This window comes from Aplidium turbinatum, chromosome 3 (assembly GCF_918807975.1).
Source record: "Aplidium turbinatum chromosome 3, kaAplTurb1.1, whole genome shotgun sequence".
Taxonomy (NCBI): Eukaryota; Metazoa; Chordata; class Ascidiacea; order Aplousobranchia; family Polyclinidae; genus Aplidium; species Aplidium turbinatum.
Window position 1 is genome coordinate 20,408,030 of NC_137474.1, and position 21,427 is coordinate 20,429,456.

Consider the following 21,427-nt stretch of genomic DNA (forward strand, 5'->3'; position numbering starts at 1 on the left):
AACCATAAATACGCCGCAAGAAGTAATTTTGAATGGGTCCCCAGGCAATGGTTGACCCCCAGCCTGGAGTTGGAAAGCAAGAAATACAGCCTTGCATGATTTAAGATATTGATTATTGAGCTTCTGTAGCAGCTTTTCTATTTTTTAAACAGTCAAAAAACATTAAGCATACTAAAATGAGTGGGCTTTTAATCAGCCGTGGTCCCCCCTGGCCGAGGGGTACTGGAGCGGTTAGCAGAGCCGTAAACTTGTTACTAGTTAGATTCTACCACCTGAGTGAGACCAACATGAAAGTCCAATGATCAAGCTTGATGAAAATAAAAACTAAATTAATTATTGTATAGTTTTAAGAGTATCTCGATTTGAAAGATTGATAAAACAAATGGAAATCAAATTAATTAATCCAAATTCTTCCGTAAGGTAAAATTGTTTGTATTCTACAGATAATTCTATTCTGTGTATTTTAAATAGCTGTAAGTGAATTATTTCAATACATCGTAATTTATATGAGTTTGTCAGAAAAAGCTACAAAAGCATTAGCTTTAAAAGAAAAGTTACTGGAGCCAACATGTGAACAGTATCAATTGACAAGCCTGTGCAGACAATTGTTCGTCTTAGACCGGAATACAGATGCTTCCTCGATGATCCCGTCTACTTGGGACAATGGTTTCAGACATTTGATCGGATAAGAAAAAAAACAAAAACAGATAATTGAACTGTTATATTTAAGCCAAAAAAAAAGATGTAAAATCAGTTATTTTTCGTTACTTGAAAAGGACTAACATGTGTATGGCCGAAAACGTTTGTAGTTTGTAGTTTATGTTCTGTTTAATGCAGTGCTTCCCAACCGGTGGGTCGCGACCCATTGGTGCGTCACAACTCGCGAAGCATTTCTAAATGTTACTGAATGGTAAAATTGTGTATAAATACCGACATTACTATGGATCTCACAAGCTGTAGCTTGGTCTTGAACAGTAGTGCGCCTTCGCCATTGCTGCTCTTATCTTAACTTCATTTGTTGACTTTCCATGTGAATTGTGCAGTGCACCCTGCTTTCTATTTGGTCGGGAAGTTATTGCATTATCATTATGTAACAATTATGCAACAATGTAACAAAATGTAACAATTAGAGGTGTTGTGTCGCATTAACTATTTCAGTACTTACGTCTGTAGTAAAGATGCCATAACCCATAATAAAGATGTCATATCTCATTGTGGGTCGCACAATAAAACTTGCATTAAAAGTGGGTCGCGAACTGAAAAGGGTTGGGAAGCACTGGTTTAATGTATTATGTTAAATGTCGTGTGGTTGCTTGGTTTTATCTGTCTATGGTTGAAAAAACAAAAAGTAACATATACAGTATATGATAGGCTACACGTAGGGTGGGTCGATTTTCACATAAAATTGTCGGATTGTCGCATAAATCGGTATTTAGGTGAGGCTTGCCATACTAAATAAAGTGGTAAAATTTCAATGTGATGGTGTGCTCCTAACCACTTACCCCAGGTGGTATGGAAAAATACAATTTTCTACTTCACGGTAAATTATATTCAATAGGTAGGCTACAGTGAAAACGAAACACAATTGAACTGTAATGAGTTAAAGCCACACCTGGATGTTAAACTATAATAACACAGTCTTTCTTTGATTAAAATATAGGCCGCTGCTTCCTTGCATCTAATATAGAATAAATCATAGAGTCCCTTTTCTTTTTTCCGACAGTTTTGAGGCTGACCTCAGCGACTACACGAATCATTCTTTCAACAGCTTGAGTCTGTGGTGTGTATGACGATTGACGACTTTACTGAGACTGAGTTTATTGCATCCCAAAGTTCATCCTCACTCTTCGTTCTTAGATGATAATAATGGTGGTTCAGTAACGTCAATCTGTGTCCAGTCGATCATATCAATATAATCCATTGCATTAAGATTAAGTTGATCAGCAGGGCGATGGAATCTTCATATTATTGTAGCCTACTTGTAGATGAAAGGTTTCGTGCTTTCGGGGTGAGCTGCATAACAATTTTGCTTGATCGATTTGTCAATAACAGACTGCACTTCTATACTGGCTCAAGTCCACAACTGAGTTGTATCATAAGGAAAAGTAACATAGGAAAAATAACCTACTGCTGGAGCATCGCTGATATCTGTGGCCATCTTAGTGCAAACCATACAGGCCCATATACAATTGCAATGAATCGTGTCAATGTCTTAGCAGCTTCTGATGGATGGGTTTGACTAACATAATAGCGGCACATTCGATTTGCTCCTGTGAATGATTATATTTCCCAGGATTTCTGTGTAAGAGTGTTTCAGAGCATTCCCCAGAACTGATTGCATGGCAGATTTGCAAAAGGTACATCTGGTCTGTGCTTAAATCTTTGAATTGTCCAATTTGACAAATGGGGAGTTTCAAATTTATCAAATAATGCGATCTCCAAGGCTATAAGGTTTGACCACAGAATATCGCCAATGAATGTTTCTTGACCAGATGTCTTTCCAAATAATTAATCCAAATAGATGCTGCAATGGTAACTCATTGATGGGCAGCATAGGCCTACATATATTCCACTGAACTTCACAATGGATACGATCTTCTATTCTAGCCAGTGGCGTAGCCAATTAAGGGGGGGGGGAGGGTTGGGGGTTACAACCCCCCCTTTGGCACGCGTCTGACGTCACGATATTGAGAATGATGCTTTCAGTCTAATAAAAAATTGCCTAGTTTTAAACAAAATTGCATTAAAAGAGCGAGTTTTGCCAATACCAAACATTCAAACATCTCAGCCAGGAATTAGCAACAAGAAAACACAGAGACTTAGCTTTATTTCCAAAAAATGCCGAAGAAAACATGATCTTATTCTTTTGCTATGCTACCAGACAGCACCATTTTACAGGAATATTCGTACACACATTTTTGTTGAAAATGCTCTCAGAATGCACCAAATTCAAAGTAATTTTTCAAAATTTTCTGGGGGAGGCCCCCCAGACCTCCCGCCGCTGGGTGGTCAAACCCCCTCCCTTTCAAAATTCCTGGCTACGCTACTGATTCTAGCAACTAGTCCATTACGATTCCCAGTGTTCACTGCTGTCCCGTCATAACCTGTTATTCAAATTCCATCCATGTTCATATTCTCGTCGATCATACATTTTAAAATGTCAACTGAACGACCACTTGGTGTTGTGACATGAGAGATGTAGAATATAGATGTCATCAGGTTGTGTCAGTAAAACGTAATGGTATTCTTTTATTTTTCTCCTGTGGTGGTAGTCATCAAAGACATGTGATTCATCCTTTCTCCCATCAAAATAGACGATATAAAATTATTGACGACATGTTGGGTTGGTTTCAATCCAGTAGACTAGGCCTCTTGACTCGGCTATGTCTCACTTTCCGTGGGTTAATAATGATGTCTGTGGAGAAGTCTTTTCCTAACACATCATGCAAAGTAGCAGTGGCAATAGCAGCAACTGTTTCGTCAGAAACCATCTTTTGATGGGCTTCCCTTGCAACACAAGGGATTGGGATGGTATTGTAGGCACTACTTGTTGAGACACTCTCCATGAAACTCAGATCGTTATCGGATGAATAAGATAAAGAGTCAGTTTCACAAAGTTTTTTGTGGCGTGTTAAACCGCACAACTATTAGAAGTTCTCTCACTGCGCAGGATTGCCGGATTGGGCAAAAAAAATGGAATGAAATGACAAAAATTTCCGCAACTTTTCGCCCAATCTGGCAACCCTGTTATAGAAACAGAGGGTCACTGGGGTAATGGGTTGCTGTGCACAAAACGATTTAAAACTTTGAGGAAGTGTTTAGAAGGTAAAGTCGCACCTATGTTCAAATTTATAGGATAAATGGAGAAATCGACCCACCCTACGAGTACACAGTATAAAAACTGATCAAGTTCAATATTGTAGCAAGAACTTGTTGGCTTGACTATCAGTTGCAACAGTAGATATACTGAAAAATTTAGCAATTTTAGATTATTTACAGAAAAATTCGAGTATTTCGGCAACTATTGCAATCTTGACTAATTGCAATCCAATGTTTTGAAGGGGTCCTTAATCCCTTATTAGCTAGTTTTGAGATTCATTATATTCTGTAACCTTTCGCAGTTACCTCCAACTGTATAGAAACACTTATTTTAATTCATCCTGTTTAATTTTAATCTCTATATGTTCGATGGTTGTCGGTTCACTTCCAGGTCACTCCAAAGACCTAACAAAACCTGCATTGTTTCATCTTGGTTGCGGTTAATCTCGCTTTCGTGATTGTCAAACGGTTTTAGCTCAAAACTTGATAGTAATTTGTTTGTAAATGTATTAAACTTTGAAATTATATTTGATATGAGACCACTCAAACCTTGTTAATAACTTTGTAAAAATGACATAAATTTAAGTTTGTCTTGATTTTTTTGTAGAAAAAACTTTCATGTTTTTTTAATTACTGAACAATCACAAGAACACGACCTGGTAAGCGCCTAAATGAACTCCTGCAATAAATGTTTGCAATACCGACAACAAATTTACAGCAACATAATTTACAACAGACACACAAAAACATAACGAGGACAAATTTGCAACAACACACAATTTACAACATAGTATTCCTGTAAGAAGATCATGAAATGACACTCAAAAAAGCATAGCACAAATTTTGCAAGACAGTATCCTCACAAAATAAGAACAAGCAACAAACCCAAAGCAAAAATGTTAGCTTATTTTGTAATCAATAGTTTTTAAAATTTTCAGAACAAAAAGTTTTATTTCAAGAATTTAGTTTAAAAAAAAACAAAGTTTGCAATTTGTTGAAACTTTTTTGATTTGTAAAGTCATAAAACAAAGTCATAATATTTGTAACAATGATGCTTTTTATGAGTTTGTTATGCTTTTATGAGTTTACAAGTATTTTATGAGTTTTTGTTTGTAAAACTTTTATTTAAAATGTTAGATTGCTTTTTCTTGGAAGACAAGTTTGTCAGCTTCAATTTTGTAACTTTCTAGATTAAAGTTTTACTTCGTGAGATTTAACTTACAAGTAGAAGAAACTTTAATTTTATGATTTTCACTTTGTAAAACTTTATTTTTTTTTACTTTAATTTGTAGTTTTGTTGAACAGAGCTTCATAAGCTTTTGTTTCTGATTTTGCAAAACAAACTTTATATATTCCAGTTTGCATTTTTGTAGAAAAACACGTCATGAGTTTCAGTTTGAAAACTTTTATTTTATCAAGTTTAGTTTGCAACGATTTTATTGTATAAAAATCAGTTTGCTATTTTGTGAAAGAACAGATTATGAGTTAATTGGTAGCTTTGTGGATCAAAAGTTTTACTTGATGAGTTTAATTTGGTAGAGCAATTTCAACATGAGTTCATATTAATAAAACCTTTACAAACAACAGCATCAATCAATAAATTCTACACGTACTGCTTGATGCACTTTTTTTTTATAATAGGTCTACCCGAGGGGATGATCAATTTTCAACCTCATTTGTACTTGACTGAATTAATCGTTTATTTTGCATCATGTGAAGCAATAACAAGTTTCGTTGGAAGAAATTTATTGACCGAAAGGTTAAGATGTAGGTCTTCAGAACCAACGCCTAACATCTGCGTGGGTTCGAATCCCGCACTTAGAATTGATCTCCCTTTTCCTTTACATCCCTTAATAACGTTATAGTGTTATAAACTCGAGATAAATGCTTAGGTAAAAAATATATTATAAAGAAAATGTTTTGTCAAGTAATGACATTCGTCAGCTATATACACCGGTTGAAAAAAGTACCAAACCCACTGGTAATAGTTTGCACAATTTATGTATAACTAAACCTTTACAAAGACTGATGTTTACAACAAAACTAACTTCAGTGACTTTTGTAAAATTCTTTGTTTTATCAAAATTAGCAAGTCTTTTATTTTTAAAGAATATTGTGTCCATGGTATACGGTTTATAAAATCATTCGAAACAGTACGTAGCAAAACATAAGATATTTTATGAAAGAAGGTAAGAAATTTGCTCCTGTTAAGTTTCAATAAGAACAATCCTCCCACTACTTAGAAGTTTCCATTCAATCTTCTATACTGAATATTAAAATGATATATTACACATACAAAGAAAAGTTAAAGAAAAAACTAACGTGTTAGAATTCCAAGTGTTATGAAAGTCGTTACAAAACCGACAAAATTATTCGAATGTACAGTTCTCACATGAAAATATAACAAACTTAGCTGTGGCTGTCACATAATATGGTTTGGCAACACTCTTGTAACTTTAATTATTTTGTATTTTTGTGATTGTGGCAGCAATCTATCTAGCGTGAGATGACGAAAACGTCGAATAAAAAAGACTCAATTTAAAGTGATGCACACCTTTCTTGTAAATTTGGTGCGTTTTATTATGTTTGTTCTTCAGGGTGTCAACTTTTAAACTTCACAACAATTAGGTATGCACATTAATTGCATTTCACTTGCAAGAGAAACAAGATAAGTGAAACACAAATAAACCTTCCACCGATCATACAGCATCGTTTGTACTGTTACACTTGACACAATCTAATTTCTGAAACAAGTCTGAACACGAATTATATAAAACTAAAAAGGATACAAAAGCAGGACTTGACGAAAGCTCAGCTGTATATTTCGTATCGGTTGCAATATTATTTCAACATCACTTCATAACAAGATTCTTTTTTTTAGATCTCGGTATAGTATATCACACGTTTCTGTCGACAGGTTTTTCTAAATTGATGATAGTGGAGCAACCTCTTAACTATCGTATGCTCTCAGGCCACCTTTGGGCAAGGTGTACCACCTGATAGCCTCCCTACCTGGGTAACGGTCTGGCACGGTAGCAGAGTGTCAGTATTTCAGAGTAGCGGATGAATATGAGTCGGTAAGAAACTCAATGTCAACGGTGCCTGGAAATGATGGCAAGCGGATGAATCCATTATAGGATCAACGTTTGGCACAATTGACCAACATGGTACTGCTAAGTGCGTTAGTTCTGGGGGCCTGACCAGAGGCGCCTGAACGATTTTTGACTGGGGGGGCAAGACTATGAAAAAAGGGCACTTTTGTTGCTGAAAGGCAAATTTTTTTAAGTTTTATGTTAAGATATAGCAATAATGCTCATCCATCAGCTCATCATCGAGTAATGATACAAGTGTCCGGTATATAAAGAACAACGGCACGGAAGGGCATCCTGCTATGTTATAGTAATGTAACCTATTAACACTAGAACGGCCGAAAAAAAAGTATACCTGTAACGGCCGCTGGTGTCGAAATCGACACTTTCACAAAAACGTTATTTTTCTGCAAAATTAACAGTAATCGTTCGTTTTATTTTACATTGATAAAATTATCTGAAGCATTTATTACTTTGTCGTCTATTTGCGCTATTTATTTTTTGGTTTTAGACGAAAATTATACCGTAGGCTACCAAGTTTTGATCAGTTCGAAGCTTGACTGTATCTGTATCTTGACTCTGTACGATGATCTAAAAATTCAACAAAGCGAAGACATAATTATCATAAAAATAGCACAAAGTTTTCTTATTCAGGAGAAAAAAAAATCAATTCAACCAACAAACACTTTACGCAGTGCAGCCTTTGCACTCTGTGACTTTCCAGTCAGCATTATCACATTTCCCTCGACAGTGGCGGCATATGGTAACTATTGTTTTTGCAATAATGCCCAGCACATTTTTTGTGGAGGATAAACTCACGTCGGCTAATGTTGCTGCAAGAACGTTTTCTAAAAATAATCCAAGAGTTCAAAGCTGCAATATCTAGCATACATTTGTCCAAACCGCAAGAGGTCATCTTTTGCTTGCTGCATGTGTGGTGTATTTTCTTGCCAGTTGGTCAAACATATCAACTGCTACTTTGTTCTCGTTATAAAAATGGATCACAGAGGGTTTCTTTTTCTCTGTTGCATCGATACTGGGGCTGTCATGCATAGTGGAAAGGACATTTGCATTTTTCTTTTGTTTGCACTGATAGTTTACCAGCATGCAGCTGTTCGTTGAATTGTAGAAGAATTTACTGGAAAATATTTCTCTTCCACCCTTGGTCATCTCCTTTGTCAGTCCTTTACTGTTAACTCAAACAGTTCCAACAATGGTTATATTTCTTTCCTGCAGCAAACCAGCAACATTCACCCTAGTAAAGAAGCTTACTGTTGTGACGCTGTACCTGCCTTGTCTGTGTAAATTGGTGGTGATCCTCATCACTACATCTTCGGTAAGATGCCTTTCATTTCGTTGCTCTCTTTCAATAGCTCCGAAGTATGATAAGTATGGTACGATATTGCATACGCATTTGGAATGAACCTCGGCTAACACCCAGAATTTTATGCCAAACTTGTCTGGTTTATTCGGCATGAACACGATAAAGGGACAGCTGTTTTTTATTGGAAATAGCTGTTCATCAACCTGCAGACTCCAATCCGTAGTGTAATTGTTGATGCAATCAGCAACAAGTCCTTCCAGTGGCTCTCGAATATGAATAAACTTATCTGTTGCAAATCGCTGATAGATTTGTGGAAGGTACCTTTAAACTCAGTACGATGAACTAAAATTGAGCCGAGCGATGGACAATTGCCATGAGAAACTCTATAAATAAGTGTGAAAACTATCCCCAATAATACAACAACAAATTGATGAAAATCAAGTGGGGATATAAAAAAGGATCCGGAACAAGAAATGCAATCTTCCTTCTAAGAACAAACGGCGAACGTAGAATAGAAAAAGGAAAACATACTTATATGGCATACATAGATCACAGCAAAGCATTTGACAGGATAAAACATACCAAATTACTACAAATGCTCGAAAAATTTAATGTCCCGTTCTTTAAAAGAAGACTTATAAAAAACATATATTTGAAACAAAGAGCAGCAGTTCGAAATGGTAGCAGTCTCACAGAACTTTTCCCGATATTCAAAGGAGTTCGGCAGGGATGCATACTCTCACCAATATTATTCAATTTGTACAGCGAAGCAATAATCAAGGAAACATTAACAACACTAAACAAAAACGGAGTAAAATTCAATGGTCAAAAATGAATAGTAAGCAACATACGATACGCAGATGACACTGTTATCCTCGCCGACACAGAAGAAAAACTGCAAGACAGCATGAACAAAATTAGTGAAATCAGTAAAATATACGGAATGAAACTCAATTTGAAGAAAACAAAGACAATGCTGATCGAAAAAAGCAATGGAAATAATAAAATAAAAATTAAGCTGGAAGGAGAACAATTGGATCAGGTCACCACGTACACATACCTACTTGAATACACATAGGCCTACTGCATTGTTGAATGACCGGCTTATGTCAATAACAACATGTATTAGTTACAATACGTTAGTTTTGCAGCTAATATCGAGTTTTTTTTAGTTTTCCAATTATTTCAGAGATACATTTGCACCTAATAAATTTTAGAAAATTTACAACCAAACTCCTCTTCAACATAAGAAAGTTTTTTGAATTATCAGTAGTAATATATACAGTATATATACCAGTGTTTTATAGCAATCGAAAACCAATGATACGTGTTTTATTTTAGCAGACTGAGAAATGTAAATTTGTTGTTTTATTCTTCCTGATTAACTTTGTTTCTCGCACGTTCCAAACTACTACCGGTACTTAAAACACACTGCTTTGTGCTTTTGCTTATACTGTGGTACTAAAAACAATGAAACCTATTAATACTACAAAAAGTGCTCAATGCTAAGTAAAAAGGCGTAGCAGGGCGAATTAAATCAAATATAGTTATTACTATCTGAAGCCTTTACAATTTGTTTCACCTAACGGATCATCAGAAGGTCTGTAAAACATGCAAAAAGTCATTGAATCGATAATTTCTGAAAAGATGTTAAATATTACAACTGTAATTGAATCTGCAAAAAAACCTTTAAACCTGTAATTTCTGAAAAGATATTAAATATTATAACCGTAATCCAATCTGCAGAAACAAACCTTAGAATTACTAAGGGCTACCTCCATCCATTACTACAAAGTTTCAATTAATTTGTCCAACTGGAAACCAAGCAACTTGATGGCAATATCTATGACATCACAAAAAAGCAAAATGCAGTTGTGAACATCGTACCTGGCCTTTTGAACAAGCGTTCCGAACTGGTGGGTAAATGTCGTCATAGAAACAAATTTAAACTCAAGTACTTCAAAATAAAATAAATTCCTTTTGATTTTCACAGTTTTTTTAAAAAAAATTTTTATTTGACTTTTACAGGTTATAAATCTCATTTAACTTTTACAGGTTTTAAAAACAGATTTAATTTTATTTGTTCAGGTTGCTACAGGTTACATCATCACAATTCCTTGTGATTTTCACAGGTTATAATTTTGAAAAAATTAAATTTTATTTGATTTTACAGGTTACAAATCTCATTTAATTTATACAGGTTTTTTAAAAAAACAATTTTCATTTATTTTGTTCAGGTTACTACAGGTTGCATTGATCATCACAACTGCATTTTGCTTTTTGTGATGTCATAGATGTTGCCATCAAGTTGCTTGGTTTCCAGTTGGACAAATTAATCGACACCTTGTAGTACCGTAATGGATAGAGGTAGCCCTTAGTAATTCTGAAGTTTTTTTCTGCAGATTGGATTACGGTTATAATATTTAATGTCTTTTCAGGAATTACAGTTTTAAAGGTTTTTTTTGCAGATTAAGTTACAGTTGTAATATTTAACATATTTTCAGGAATTATCGATTCATTATTTTTTGCATGTTTTTCAGGCCTTATGATGATCCGCGTTAGGTGAAACAATTTGTAAAGGCTTCAGATAGTAATAACTTTATTTGATTTATTGTGGTACTAATGTATGAACAGCGAACATTGTGTTCTTTCCCTTGTATAAAATCGATACTTTTATATTTGAACACTCCGCATCTTTAATTGATTTAGTAGATCTCCTGATAGCCTTCTACTTCTGTTATTTCATTTAAACCTAATCAATTTACAACCCAGTCTTCAGATGTTTATTGTTTTGTATCAAAGCTCTCGTGGTTTTTCCGCTGATGTTGATTTCAATCTAAGCTTTAGTTTATTTTTCACTTTGCAAAACACATTCTAACGATTTGTTTTTAAGACATGTACAAAATCTTGCCGAATGGTTGTATATCAATATCATACTTCTTCCACTACATTTGTTCTATTTGAATGTATTAGCTTAGGCTAGTTGGGATTGATGTAACAGTAACGATAATTTATCAATCACCAATCAAAGGTAATCAACAAAACAACATTATATAAAAAACACAAGTTATAACTATGTTATCCTTATAGCTATTTACGTTAGTAACACATATATAATAATATATATTATGCCTATTTAAATAAAATAGTATTATTATTATGTTATATCTACTTTCTACTTATATAAACTATAGTAATATAGCCTACTATAAATATTCTAATTTTTAGCAATGTTGTTTTTTTGAGTACCTTTGATTGGTGATTGATAGTTTATCTCTACTGTTACATCAATCACAACTAGCCTAAGTTAACACATGCCAATTAAAAAAATTTAGTGGAAAAAGTATGACATTTATAGACAACCATTCGGCAAGATTTTGTACACTTCTAGAAGCATATGTCTTATTACCAGAACCTCAGCGCAATGGCGCAGAAGTTGCTTTAGATACCTATTTAACCACAAAACATTCATCAGATAAAGTTTAAACTCATAGCAAGTATGTGCAGTCACAGGTTTGTAAGATTTATACATTAAATTTCAATCTTTGGCTAAAACTGTTTGTTACACTGACCATCACGAAATGGAGACTTAGCAAACGAAAGGTTTAATAAACCGAAACTACAGTAAGATCGAAAAAATAGTGTGCCTACCGAAACGAAGAAAAAATACATCACTGGTTGTGTCTTCTGTTAAGTGGCCTGGAAACGAACCAAAAACCTACAAAAATCTTAAGACATAGAGCATTTCATCCAACAACAACCTAATAAGCAATTAAGAAACACATAAATTTATTGATTACTATAAGCTAATATCCACTCATTGAGTAAAAGACTTATTTGTAACAAAAACAAAGGATTTAAAATATGCATCCATAAAACAGATGGGCCAGGATAACCACAGAATGGACACCAAGATATGCAAGAAGAACTAGAGGGAGACCAAAAAGAAGATGGCGAGATGACATAGAAGAAAAGATTGGCATCACCTGGATGAGAACAGCAAAAGACAGAATGGTGTGGAAACATATGTGGAGGCCATCTGCCAGCAGTGGCATGACCGGCTGATGATAATGATGAAAACAGTCTTTGGAAATCACCACCTTCGATGTAAAATCGCTTTTAACAAATTGTAGGTAATTTAGAGTTAAAAAGTCTAAACATGCAAAATTCACATTGCGTAATTATCAGTTCAGTTTGTTTTTATTTCTAATCATCGCAACGAAAACCAATATAAACTATGCTAAACATAGCAGAGGGTTCGAAAAAGCTAGAAGCGACTAAACACAAACGTTGTAACGTCCTTGATACCAAAATAAGACGATCAGTTTAAAATCTGGCACAGTCGCAACACTTTAATTATATACCTATTTTTGTCAAAGATAATTATAACAATATCCTCAACAAAATATGGGATTGACATTGGTTGGTTGGTTTAGAATCTTTATCCTCGGACTGACAAAGCTTTGATAGGTTATTTCCGATAGTTTCGCATACTTGTAGAGGCTTTTGACCCAGGGCCGGTTACCGAGATTGGCAGAGCGAAGTTTTCCGATTGTTGAAGTGTTGTTGCTGGGGAATTATTCCATCCATTAGGTTCCGCTGAATGGAGAGCAGTCGTTAGAATGCATTGCTCAAGCGCACACGCACCAAGAGTCGAATGTATAATGACATGGAATGGGTTATTCAACTTACCACTCTTTGCGGAATGTCGTATTCTGTTATGTTTGAGTGCACACGAAGAAGTTCGTCTGTCGCACTTCTTGGAAGTGAGATCACCGAATGGCTGAATCTTGTTGGTTTTTGAAAGTCCGAATGGAGTTTCTTGGACGTTTTGGAAGATATATTGGAAGAGAATGACGTTTCAATACACTCTGGCGAACATCTTGCATCAGAGTTGTTAGACTTTTGCTTCATAACAAAATCTGTTCCAGTATTTCCAAGAGATCCATTGTTGTTTTTATCACAAGGAAGAACGACAGAAGGAAACGCTTCTTGTTGTTCCACAGATGTTGTTTCTTCTTCATCTTGTGAAACTTCTTGCTTGTATAATTCTGGTGCTGCTTTGAAGATGACAGTGTTGTCACTGCGGAAACTCTTGCTACGTTCGGCGATTGTCTGCATTACAAATATATGATGTGTCAAAGAATTGTTAAGAAGTAAGTAGCGTAATAACTAAGTGCTAGTCATGTTGGTTGTGTTTTTTTAGAATAAATTTGGAAATTTGCTCGCCCGCTTAATACCTCTATGGCAGATAGATGGAGAGTTTTGGTACCATCCTCCTTTGGAATGCTGCTTACCACTGGATTAGTGCAGGTGCTTGTGGAATCGAGACCGCTCGTCCACGAATAGCTGGACTTCACTAGGGGCATTGTTGCGTCATTAATTTCCAAACAATCCGAAAGTCGCTGCCAGATCAACTCCATACCGCTACCCAGAAGAGCAACATTGTTGATGTGTTGCGCCATCTGTTGAGATAAATAATATAGTACAGCTGATAACCTCTCATAATCATAACAATTGTGCAAATTATGACTAAAGCATGAAATTTTCATCAGTGTTACATACCATAAGGGTCATTTTAAGATCGGGAGGTAAGTCAGATTTGATCTCTGATGACCTTGAGAGATCAATGACCTCAAGGTATCAGATTATTGATATTTGGCACCATTGGTTAATCTTAAAGGTGTGTATGATGTACAAACCATACACATGTGTTATAATAAAAGTTTCTACACATTCTAAAGAGTGTTGAATGTGTTAGTGTGTTGGTCATTATTATCAGAGTTTCCAGGTTTTCCTTTTTACGGCTAAATTTCACAAATTTGGTCTTTTTTGAAGTCGTTTGGCCAAAAAATTGGGTTTGGTCTTTTGGCCTTATTTTGACTTTTTTCATATTGGTTTGGCTCCAAATTTTCTGTTCGGCTTTTTTGCATTTAGCTTACTGTATTTTGTAAGATCGAAACAACAATGGCAACACTTGTCTTTATTCTTTCTGTAGTGGTGATTGTTATTTGTTACTGCGCATGTGCAGAGTGTGCAGGCAGCAAAGATGGAAGTTTTTCTCTCTTGCTCTTGTAGCGATGGTTGTTTGTTTTTATATTTTTAACATATAGGATAGGCTTCCTAATCTGAGAGCGTATTCGCAGGGCCGAGACACACCTCTCTTGTTTGAGAAAGACATAGGTCCCGTCCTGATGAAGGCCTGTGATCATGACAGTAATGCGATGTACCTATAGTAAGAGCAGCACAGTTAGTCCGTGGAGAAATGTTCTTTGACGATGCGTTCCGAGCCGATTCTCAGATAAACTCTGTGACACCATCTCTCCTTGCTCTGGTTATCATGATCCTCGATGGTGCAAACATCAAGCACCAGACTCAGTTGGCCAACACAATCAGCACAACTGCTGCGCTTACACTATCGCAGCTACTGGTGTTCAACAGTGTGAAGCATGCACTCTGCATGGAGTCAACCTCAGTGCGCCACAACCGCGAGAGGGAAACCCCATTTCCACTCTACCTGACCTTCAAGATTCACGCTGTGACCAGGAGCAGAGGACTGATCGACACACTCTTCAGTCTAGGGAGGTGTGTTTCGTATGATTGATTACTACAGCCCACAGCAGACATTGCCAATGGCTTCTGCCAGGGCTTCAACATGGAAGAAGTTGTTTGCCCACCCAAGCTGCGCCAGGGACTGTTCACTACTGGGGCTGTTGAAAATATTGACCATAACCCTAGCTCTTCTACTGCCAAGGATTCTTTCCATGCCACTGGTATATCTCTAATGCAACATCTATGGCGCATAAATGACGAACACTACCGTGGTGTATTGGTGCTTGGACAAGACATCTTCACCTCTAAGACAGTAACACCTCTGCCTTCAGTGTACACAAGTGTGCCACTCGTTGCCATGAAGACGAAGCACTTCACTGCACCCGCTGTACAACGTCTGGCAAGAACTCTCGACCTGCTGACTGATAGAGCTGCTGTACACGAAGAGTATTGGTGGTTGAAAACAGTGACGTCAGCTCTAGAGAAACAATCCATAGAGGAATGGGTGTCTGGTACAAGCCAACATTGTCAGCTCGGGTACGGCAAATTACTTTATTAGAACAAGTCATGTTACCAAGACTCGTAATGCAGACCAAGTCACTGCTGCAACCCTACACACACTTCTCAAGAAGGCGTACAGTAGGGACTGCACAGTGCACACCGGATGATGGCAACACCACTCAGTCAGATAATGAGATTTTTAAGAAGTGGTGCACACAGCAAGCAAAGTGAAGTGTGCACTTCGACTACTGGCTCAAGGCACCGTTTCTAGAGGTTCTCTTGCTAGTGTACACATCGCTTCGTGAAGGAAACTTTGAGCTCTATGTGCAATCTCTGACACAGATCATGCCCTGGATGTTCGCCTTAGATCACATTCACTATTCCAGGTGGATTTCTGTACACATTCGTGATAAGATAAACCTCATTGACAAGCACCCAAATGTCCTTGCACAATTCAAGTCTGGAAACTTTGTGGCCATAGCGATCCACCAATGTCATGAGTAGAACAACACTTTGGTCAAATAGGTCTGGTGGAACTATTGAACTGACAGGAAACCCTGGCGCGCTCAAGCGTTTGATGGTGGCAGGGCCAGAAATAGCCAGGATCATTACAGAGTTTGAAGAGCAAACCACGAGAGGCATAACGACATCAGGCATCTTCACCATGATCAGAAACCTGGAATACAGACAGCCTTTGTAAAGGATGTCAGGGCACTTATGGAAGTGTTTCAAGAGATAGGGAGTCCCTTTGTAGAGAACACTCAAGATTTACTGGTCCTTGACACAAAGGACATCGTGGAAACCCCAGTGGCAGAAACTGTGAGGAAGATTGAATGCCTTGGTGAGAAGCAATATACAATGTTTGTTTAAGAAAGGCTGGAACTATGCACGAAGCCAGTTACAGACACACAGACCAAGAACAAGTTGCCGCTCTTCAGTTAGCCACAGACCAAGACGCAGTCAAAGCAGCAGATGCAACTCGCAGCAGTGAAGAGTGACTGTAGTCTCTTCTCGAGACTGTATATTGCATGTCAATCACGTGACTGGGATCTTGACCAGTTCTTCTCCTATGAGAATCAGGCAGCTCTACCTTCATTATCAACAGGAGGCCAAATGCGCACTGGAGTCAAAGCAGATCTGCTACACTGCCTGAAATCAGACCAAACTGAAACCACAAGAGCACATAAGGTTGATGTTATAATCCTTGATGGGGCAGTTATTGTTCAAATGCCTGTTGCGGCAAAGATTTTTGAAGAGTATATGTACACAGTTTTTGCACCTTACATCTTCACTCAATTGGTAAAGGTCCAAAGACTGGACCTTGTTTGGGATGTATATCTGCCTGACAGCCTGAAGGGCACGACCAGACAGAAGAGGCGTAAGGGCATTAGGAAAAGAGTGGCTCATTCTACCGTTATGCCTAAGAACCGGAAGTACTTCTTTCGTGTTGATCAAAACAAGACTGAACTCTTTGGTTTCTTGTCACGAGAGACCATTCGTCTTCCAATAGCTGATTGCAAAGAAATGTATTCGATCTGTGGAATTGATGTCCTGTGCTCTCCTGCCGAGTCCGACTTGACCAAACTCTCCCCATGTTCTCAGGAGGAGGTGAATACACGCATGCTTCGACAAGTAACAGATGCTGTTCAGACGAGAATGAGGAAGGTGACCATACGCACTGTAGGTAGATACTGATGTTGTGGTACTGGCTGTGGCTTCCTTCAACCACATTAACCCTACGAGCTGTGGAATTTGGATAGCTCTTGGTACTGGGTCCAGCTTCCGGTACATAGCTGTTCACCGCTTGTCTTCCGCCATGAACCCCAAACGATGTGCTACTCTCCCGGTCTTTCATGCCCTCACAGGGTGGACACTGTGTCTGCATTCGCTGGCAGAGGGAAGAACACGGCCCGCGAGATTTGGACAGTTTTCCCCAGATATGACTGATGCCTTCGAAGAACTATTACGCAGGGAGCGCTTCGTTGTGCTGATGTATGACCGCACCAGCGACATCATGGAAGTGAACGACGCTAGGAAATAGCCCTTCGCACACAAGTCGAGGGCTCTAGAAAACATCTCTCCTACGCAGGCAGCACTCCAGCAACACATCAAGCGGGCATCTTTCCAGGCCAACTGCTGGAACCAAATTCAGGTCCTGAATCCCAAGTTTCCGAGTCCATCTGACTGGGGCTGAACAAAAGAGGCTTCTGGGTGACAGCCTCTCTGGACGACACTGCCAGAGGCATCAAAGTCTTGCCAACAACTGATCCACTGCAACTGCAAGAAGGGGTGTACCGCCGCTGCAAGTTCGCCAAGGCTGTACTGAAGTACACTGCATTATGCGCATGTTCGGGAGACTGTTAGCTGCGATGACACTCTCGACATTTATGCGGAAATATGGATAATTCGCCTGTATATCATTACCGATATGTACTATTCATGCGTCTGAGGCCCGCCTGGCCTCACTGTACTTCAAGCTTTTATAGCCTCTGTTTAATGTACATTAAACTGCAGCAAATTATCATAAAATGTCTTTCAAATAATTCCCGAGACAAACAAACTGCACCAGAATGGTGAAAAACTGTAATTTAGGTCATTGACCTCTCAAGGTCATCAAAGTCAAATCTGACTTACCTCTCGATCTTAAAACGAACCTTATGATATGTAGCCTATCACGAAAAACTGTAATTTAGGTCATATTTAGGTCATTGACCTCTCAAGGTCATCAAGGTCAAATCTGACTTACCTCCCGATCTTAAAACGAACCTTATGATATGTAGCCTACTAACATTGGTGAAAATTTATGCTTTTGTCATAATTTGCACAATGGTTATGATAACCCGCTGCACTAATAGGATATCACAATCCACGCTTGTGGTACGTTGTGGAATAGTATCAAAGCGTGTTCTGCTTTATACTGCAATATGCAAAAACATACTGTGTACTGTATATGAGACATGTGCTAATACAGTTGAAATATAGAGTAGTAAAACATTTTCTACTTTAAAATAGACTCCATCTTCTTTGAAGAGTTTTGTCGCAAAATGTCGATCTGTGCACTCTGATTGGCCAACAAGTTGATGACGACAACAGTCTATTGTTCCACGCTTTCCCCTGAAATACAACAAATTGTTTGAGCTTCCTTGTGTTTGAACAAGTTGTGTTTAGACAAGAAGTCTGTTGGACTTGAAGGGTGAAAATAATTGAGAAGCTCAAAAGGTTCAAGAACAGCAATCACAGGCTCTGTGGCCTACCTAAAGACACATAACCGCATGTTCGGAAAGTACGAAGATTGGTTATTGATTTAATTGCAAACTAAATTTCCTCGTGCTCTGAACAATAAAATGGAATAAACTCCGTGTTGTCTGAATAGAAATATCCAGATCTGAACGTTCTTTGAATCTGTCAAAATTATTTACAACTTTGACTTTCTCTGATTGTGGTTACATGACAAAAACCACACTTTGAAAATGTTTCATTCAAATTAAGCTCCACAAAATCTTTTTGAGCCGGACTTATAATATGATAAAACTACCAAAATGAAGTGTATTGAAATCAAGTTTATTTGGTTGTACTTTATACATATTTTTGGAAGCAATCCTTCCTCAATCACTTGTCAAGTTAAAAAAAAAAGGAAATGACAACAAGAACAACAGCCGAATTGTTTTGTGATAAAGTTACCTGAGAATTAATTCGTTAAGCTTTTCTTTCTTTAAGTATCTTTCGAGATCAGTTTTTGGGAAGATACAGACATCTAAGTTGAGCAAACAATCGCAGTATTGCCTGATCAATGACGAAACGCACTGCAATGGACACCACAAAGCTCTCTGGTCACTTGCGTGTAATGTTATTCTCAAAAATATGCTTTGACATTAAAATAATATTACGCATATTTTACCCTATTAACTGCTTCCAGCTTTATTGGGCAAGACAATTTATTGTTCGTTGCCTCCCTTTGTTGACTTCTAGATAGGCTGAAAGGCATTTCAAGTACTGTAAGTGCAATAATCAGACAGTTTGGTAAGATGAAAAAAAAAAATTAGACCTAATATTTCATTCTTCTTTGCTGAAAGGGCTAAAAATCCTTGTGAAAGGGATATTTAATTTTCAAAAAGAAGTCATTTCCAAAAGTAAAAATTTTAATTAAAGTGCAATTTAGGCCTACCTTGAAAACGTTTGAAGAAAAAGACTCCTTAGGTTCAAGATCTTCATGAAAAGTCATGGATGATTTATACAAAGTTTGATAGATCTTGTCCACCAGTCCCGAAAACCTACAAACAAACAACACTGAACATTATTTCAAGGAGAGCTTATCACTTTGAAACCTTCCGATAAAGTTTCCCTACCTAATGGCTGCAGATCTTTTATGCCTTGTAGAACAAGATGAGAATGGCACGCTTACTTCAGAAAATCGAGAATGAAATAATTAGGCTACTCATGAGCATTTTAGATGAAATACAAAACTGCATGAACTGCAACTACAAAAAGCTTACTTTTTAATGTGGCTCTCTGTGACCTTTGTGCATTTGCAGTTTGTGTATTATTTCGTTTTGTTTTGGATATGGACAGCTTTGTCTTACGCAAATAAATAATAATAATTATTTACAAAATGTTATACAAACGAACTTATTTCCACACGAGTCAGTTTAGGCTAATCATAAACACCTAAAAATCAATTTCGATCACTATAGCAGCTAGATCAGTGAATCTCAACCGCGGCTCAGAGCAGCATGCGGCTCTCACCAACTCAGTGAAAAATTACTTACTTGTACCAGAATTGCAAAAAAGAAAGTAAAAGAAATCAAGAATTAGTGAATTGTCTCAGCAAGGATTGCGTGTACGAAGTACTAATGTTCCTGGTTACTACCGTCGTGCTGTGTGCAATCATTTTGTGGTTTGTAACGTCATAATATATATTAGTCCTGATCTACAAGCTAAGGCAATAAGAAATAGCTATTTCAGAAGTGTTTCTCGGCAGTCGAGTGTAGCAGGAACTCAGCGATAGACACGTATTTCGCCCATGGGGATGGGCTCATCAGTACCGCACCACTAGTGTTCAACTGTTTTATTTGCATCAACAGCGCACGGGTACAAAGGATTGACACGGCGAGAGAGCACAAACAAACATAACCAGGTCGAAGACATTAGGAAACCGGCCTGCCACACCCGCGGCGGCGGGGAACGGCGTGATTTAGGGGTGACGATACACCCGGAGGGGTAAGTCCACCACCTTAGGTCGCGGGAGGCAGGCTGGGAAGTCGAGGTACCTGTGGAGGGAGAGTGTGGATCAAAAACGTTACATGACCCGTCCGCAAATTTAGAATAGCGGAGCGGGCAAAGGAGACAGGCTCTTTCTGCATAGCCCAGAAGAATGGCCTGCGACGGGCCGGGCGACCCGTCGCGTGTGGACACTGGAACCGGAATTAATTGACCGCCGAGCGGCGCCCACGTCTCCTTCACGCGACCTCAGCGCAGGTACTTGACTCTTATATCCGATCTGCCAGTTGGCAGAGCAGATAAAATTGGGGTCTACCACGAGGAAGAGAGTCAACTATTTAAGGATAATTTGGCTCTCGTGGCAGACGAAATTCAATAAAAATGTGGAGCAGAAGCTCGATTAATCAATAGAAACAAAAAAATATAGGTGGGAATGTAATACATACTCACTGGAGAAGAGTAAGCTTTGATTCAGCGAGCACGGATGTGCACTGGCCAGACGTTGAGGCAGGTTTGCCCAGCTGGGTCGGGGAGGCTAGCGATCGAAACCAGAGGCACTGATAGGCTACATTACCAGGAAAAAGTAGAAAATTGGGGTGGAAATTTTGAGGCTGCATCGAGTTCATCAAGAGATTGTGTTGATCAATGCGTTGAAAGCAGAGCGAGTTGATCTGAGCGGGCAAGAACAGCGTTACAAGGCGAGGGCAGCGTAAGATAATTTGAAACAATTGATTGATTAATATCAATTGAATTCTTACCATTGTGGAAAGAAAACAACAACCAACTGTCGCCAAGGATATGCACTGTTGAGAAGAAGCGATCTTCCTGGCGTCAGCACTACCTTACTACTCACTATAGAACAGCGAGCATTTTGTTTCGCTAACCAGACCGGTGTAGCCTCCACACTAGCCAATCATCAAGGCTT

General features: G+C 38.0%; 1 protein-coding gene across 1 annotated transcript in view; it reads right to left on the bottom strand.

Moving 5' to 3' along the window:
• LOC145766623 (uncharacterized) overlaps nt 1-21,427 on the bottom strand; it is a 78,992-nt gene that overhangs the window by 18,334 nt on the left and 39,231 nt on the right. Inside the window, exons 13-17 of the mRNA XM_082578336.1 lie at nt 19,451-19,556; nt 18,967-19,088; nt 18,288-18,399; nt 13,530-13,697; nt 12,925-13,347 (exon numbers count right to left, since the gene is read on the bottom strand). Of these exons, the coding sequence (XP_082434462.1) occupies nt 12,925-13,347; nt 13,530-13,697; nt 18,288-18,399; nt 18,967-19,088; nt 19,451-19,556 (931 nt within the window). The remainder of the gene's footprint in view (nt 1-12,924; nt 13,348-13,529; nt 13,698-18,287; nt 18,400-18,966; nt 19,089-19,450; nt 19,557-21,427) is intronic.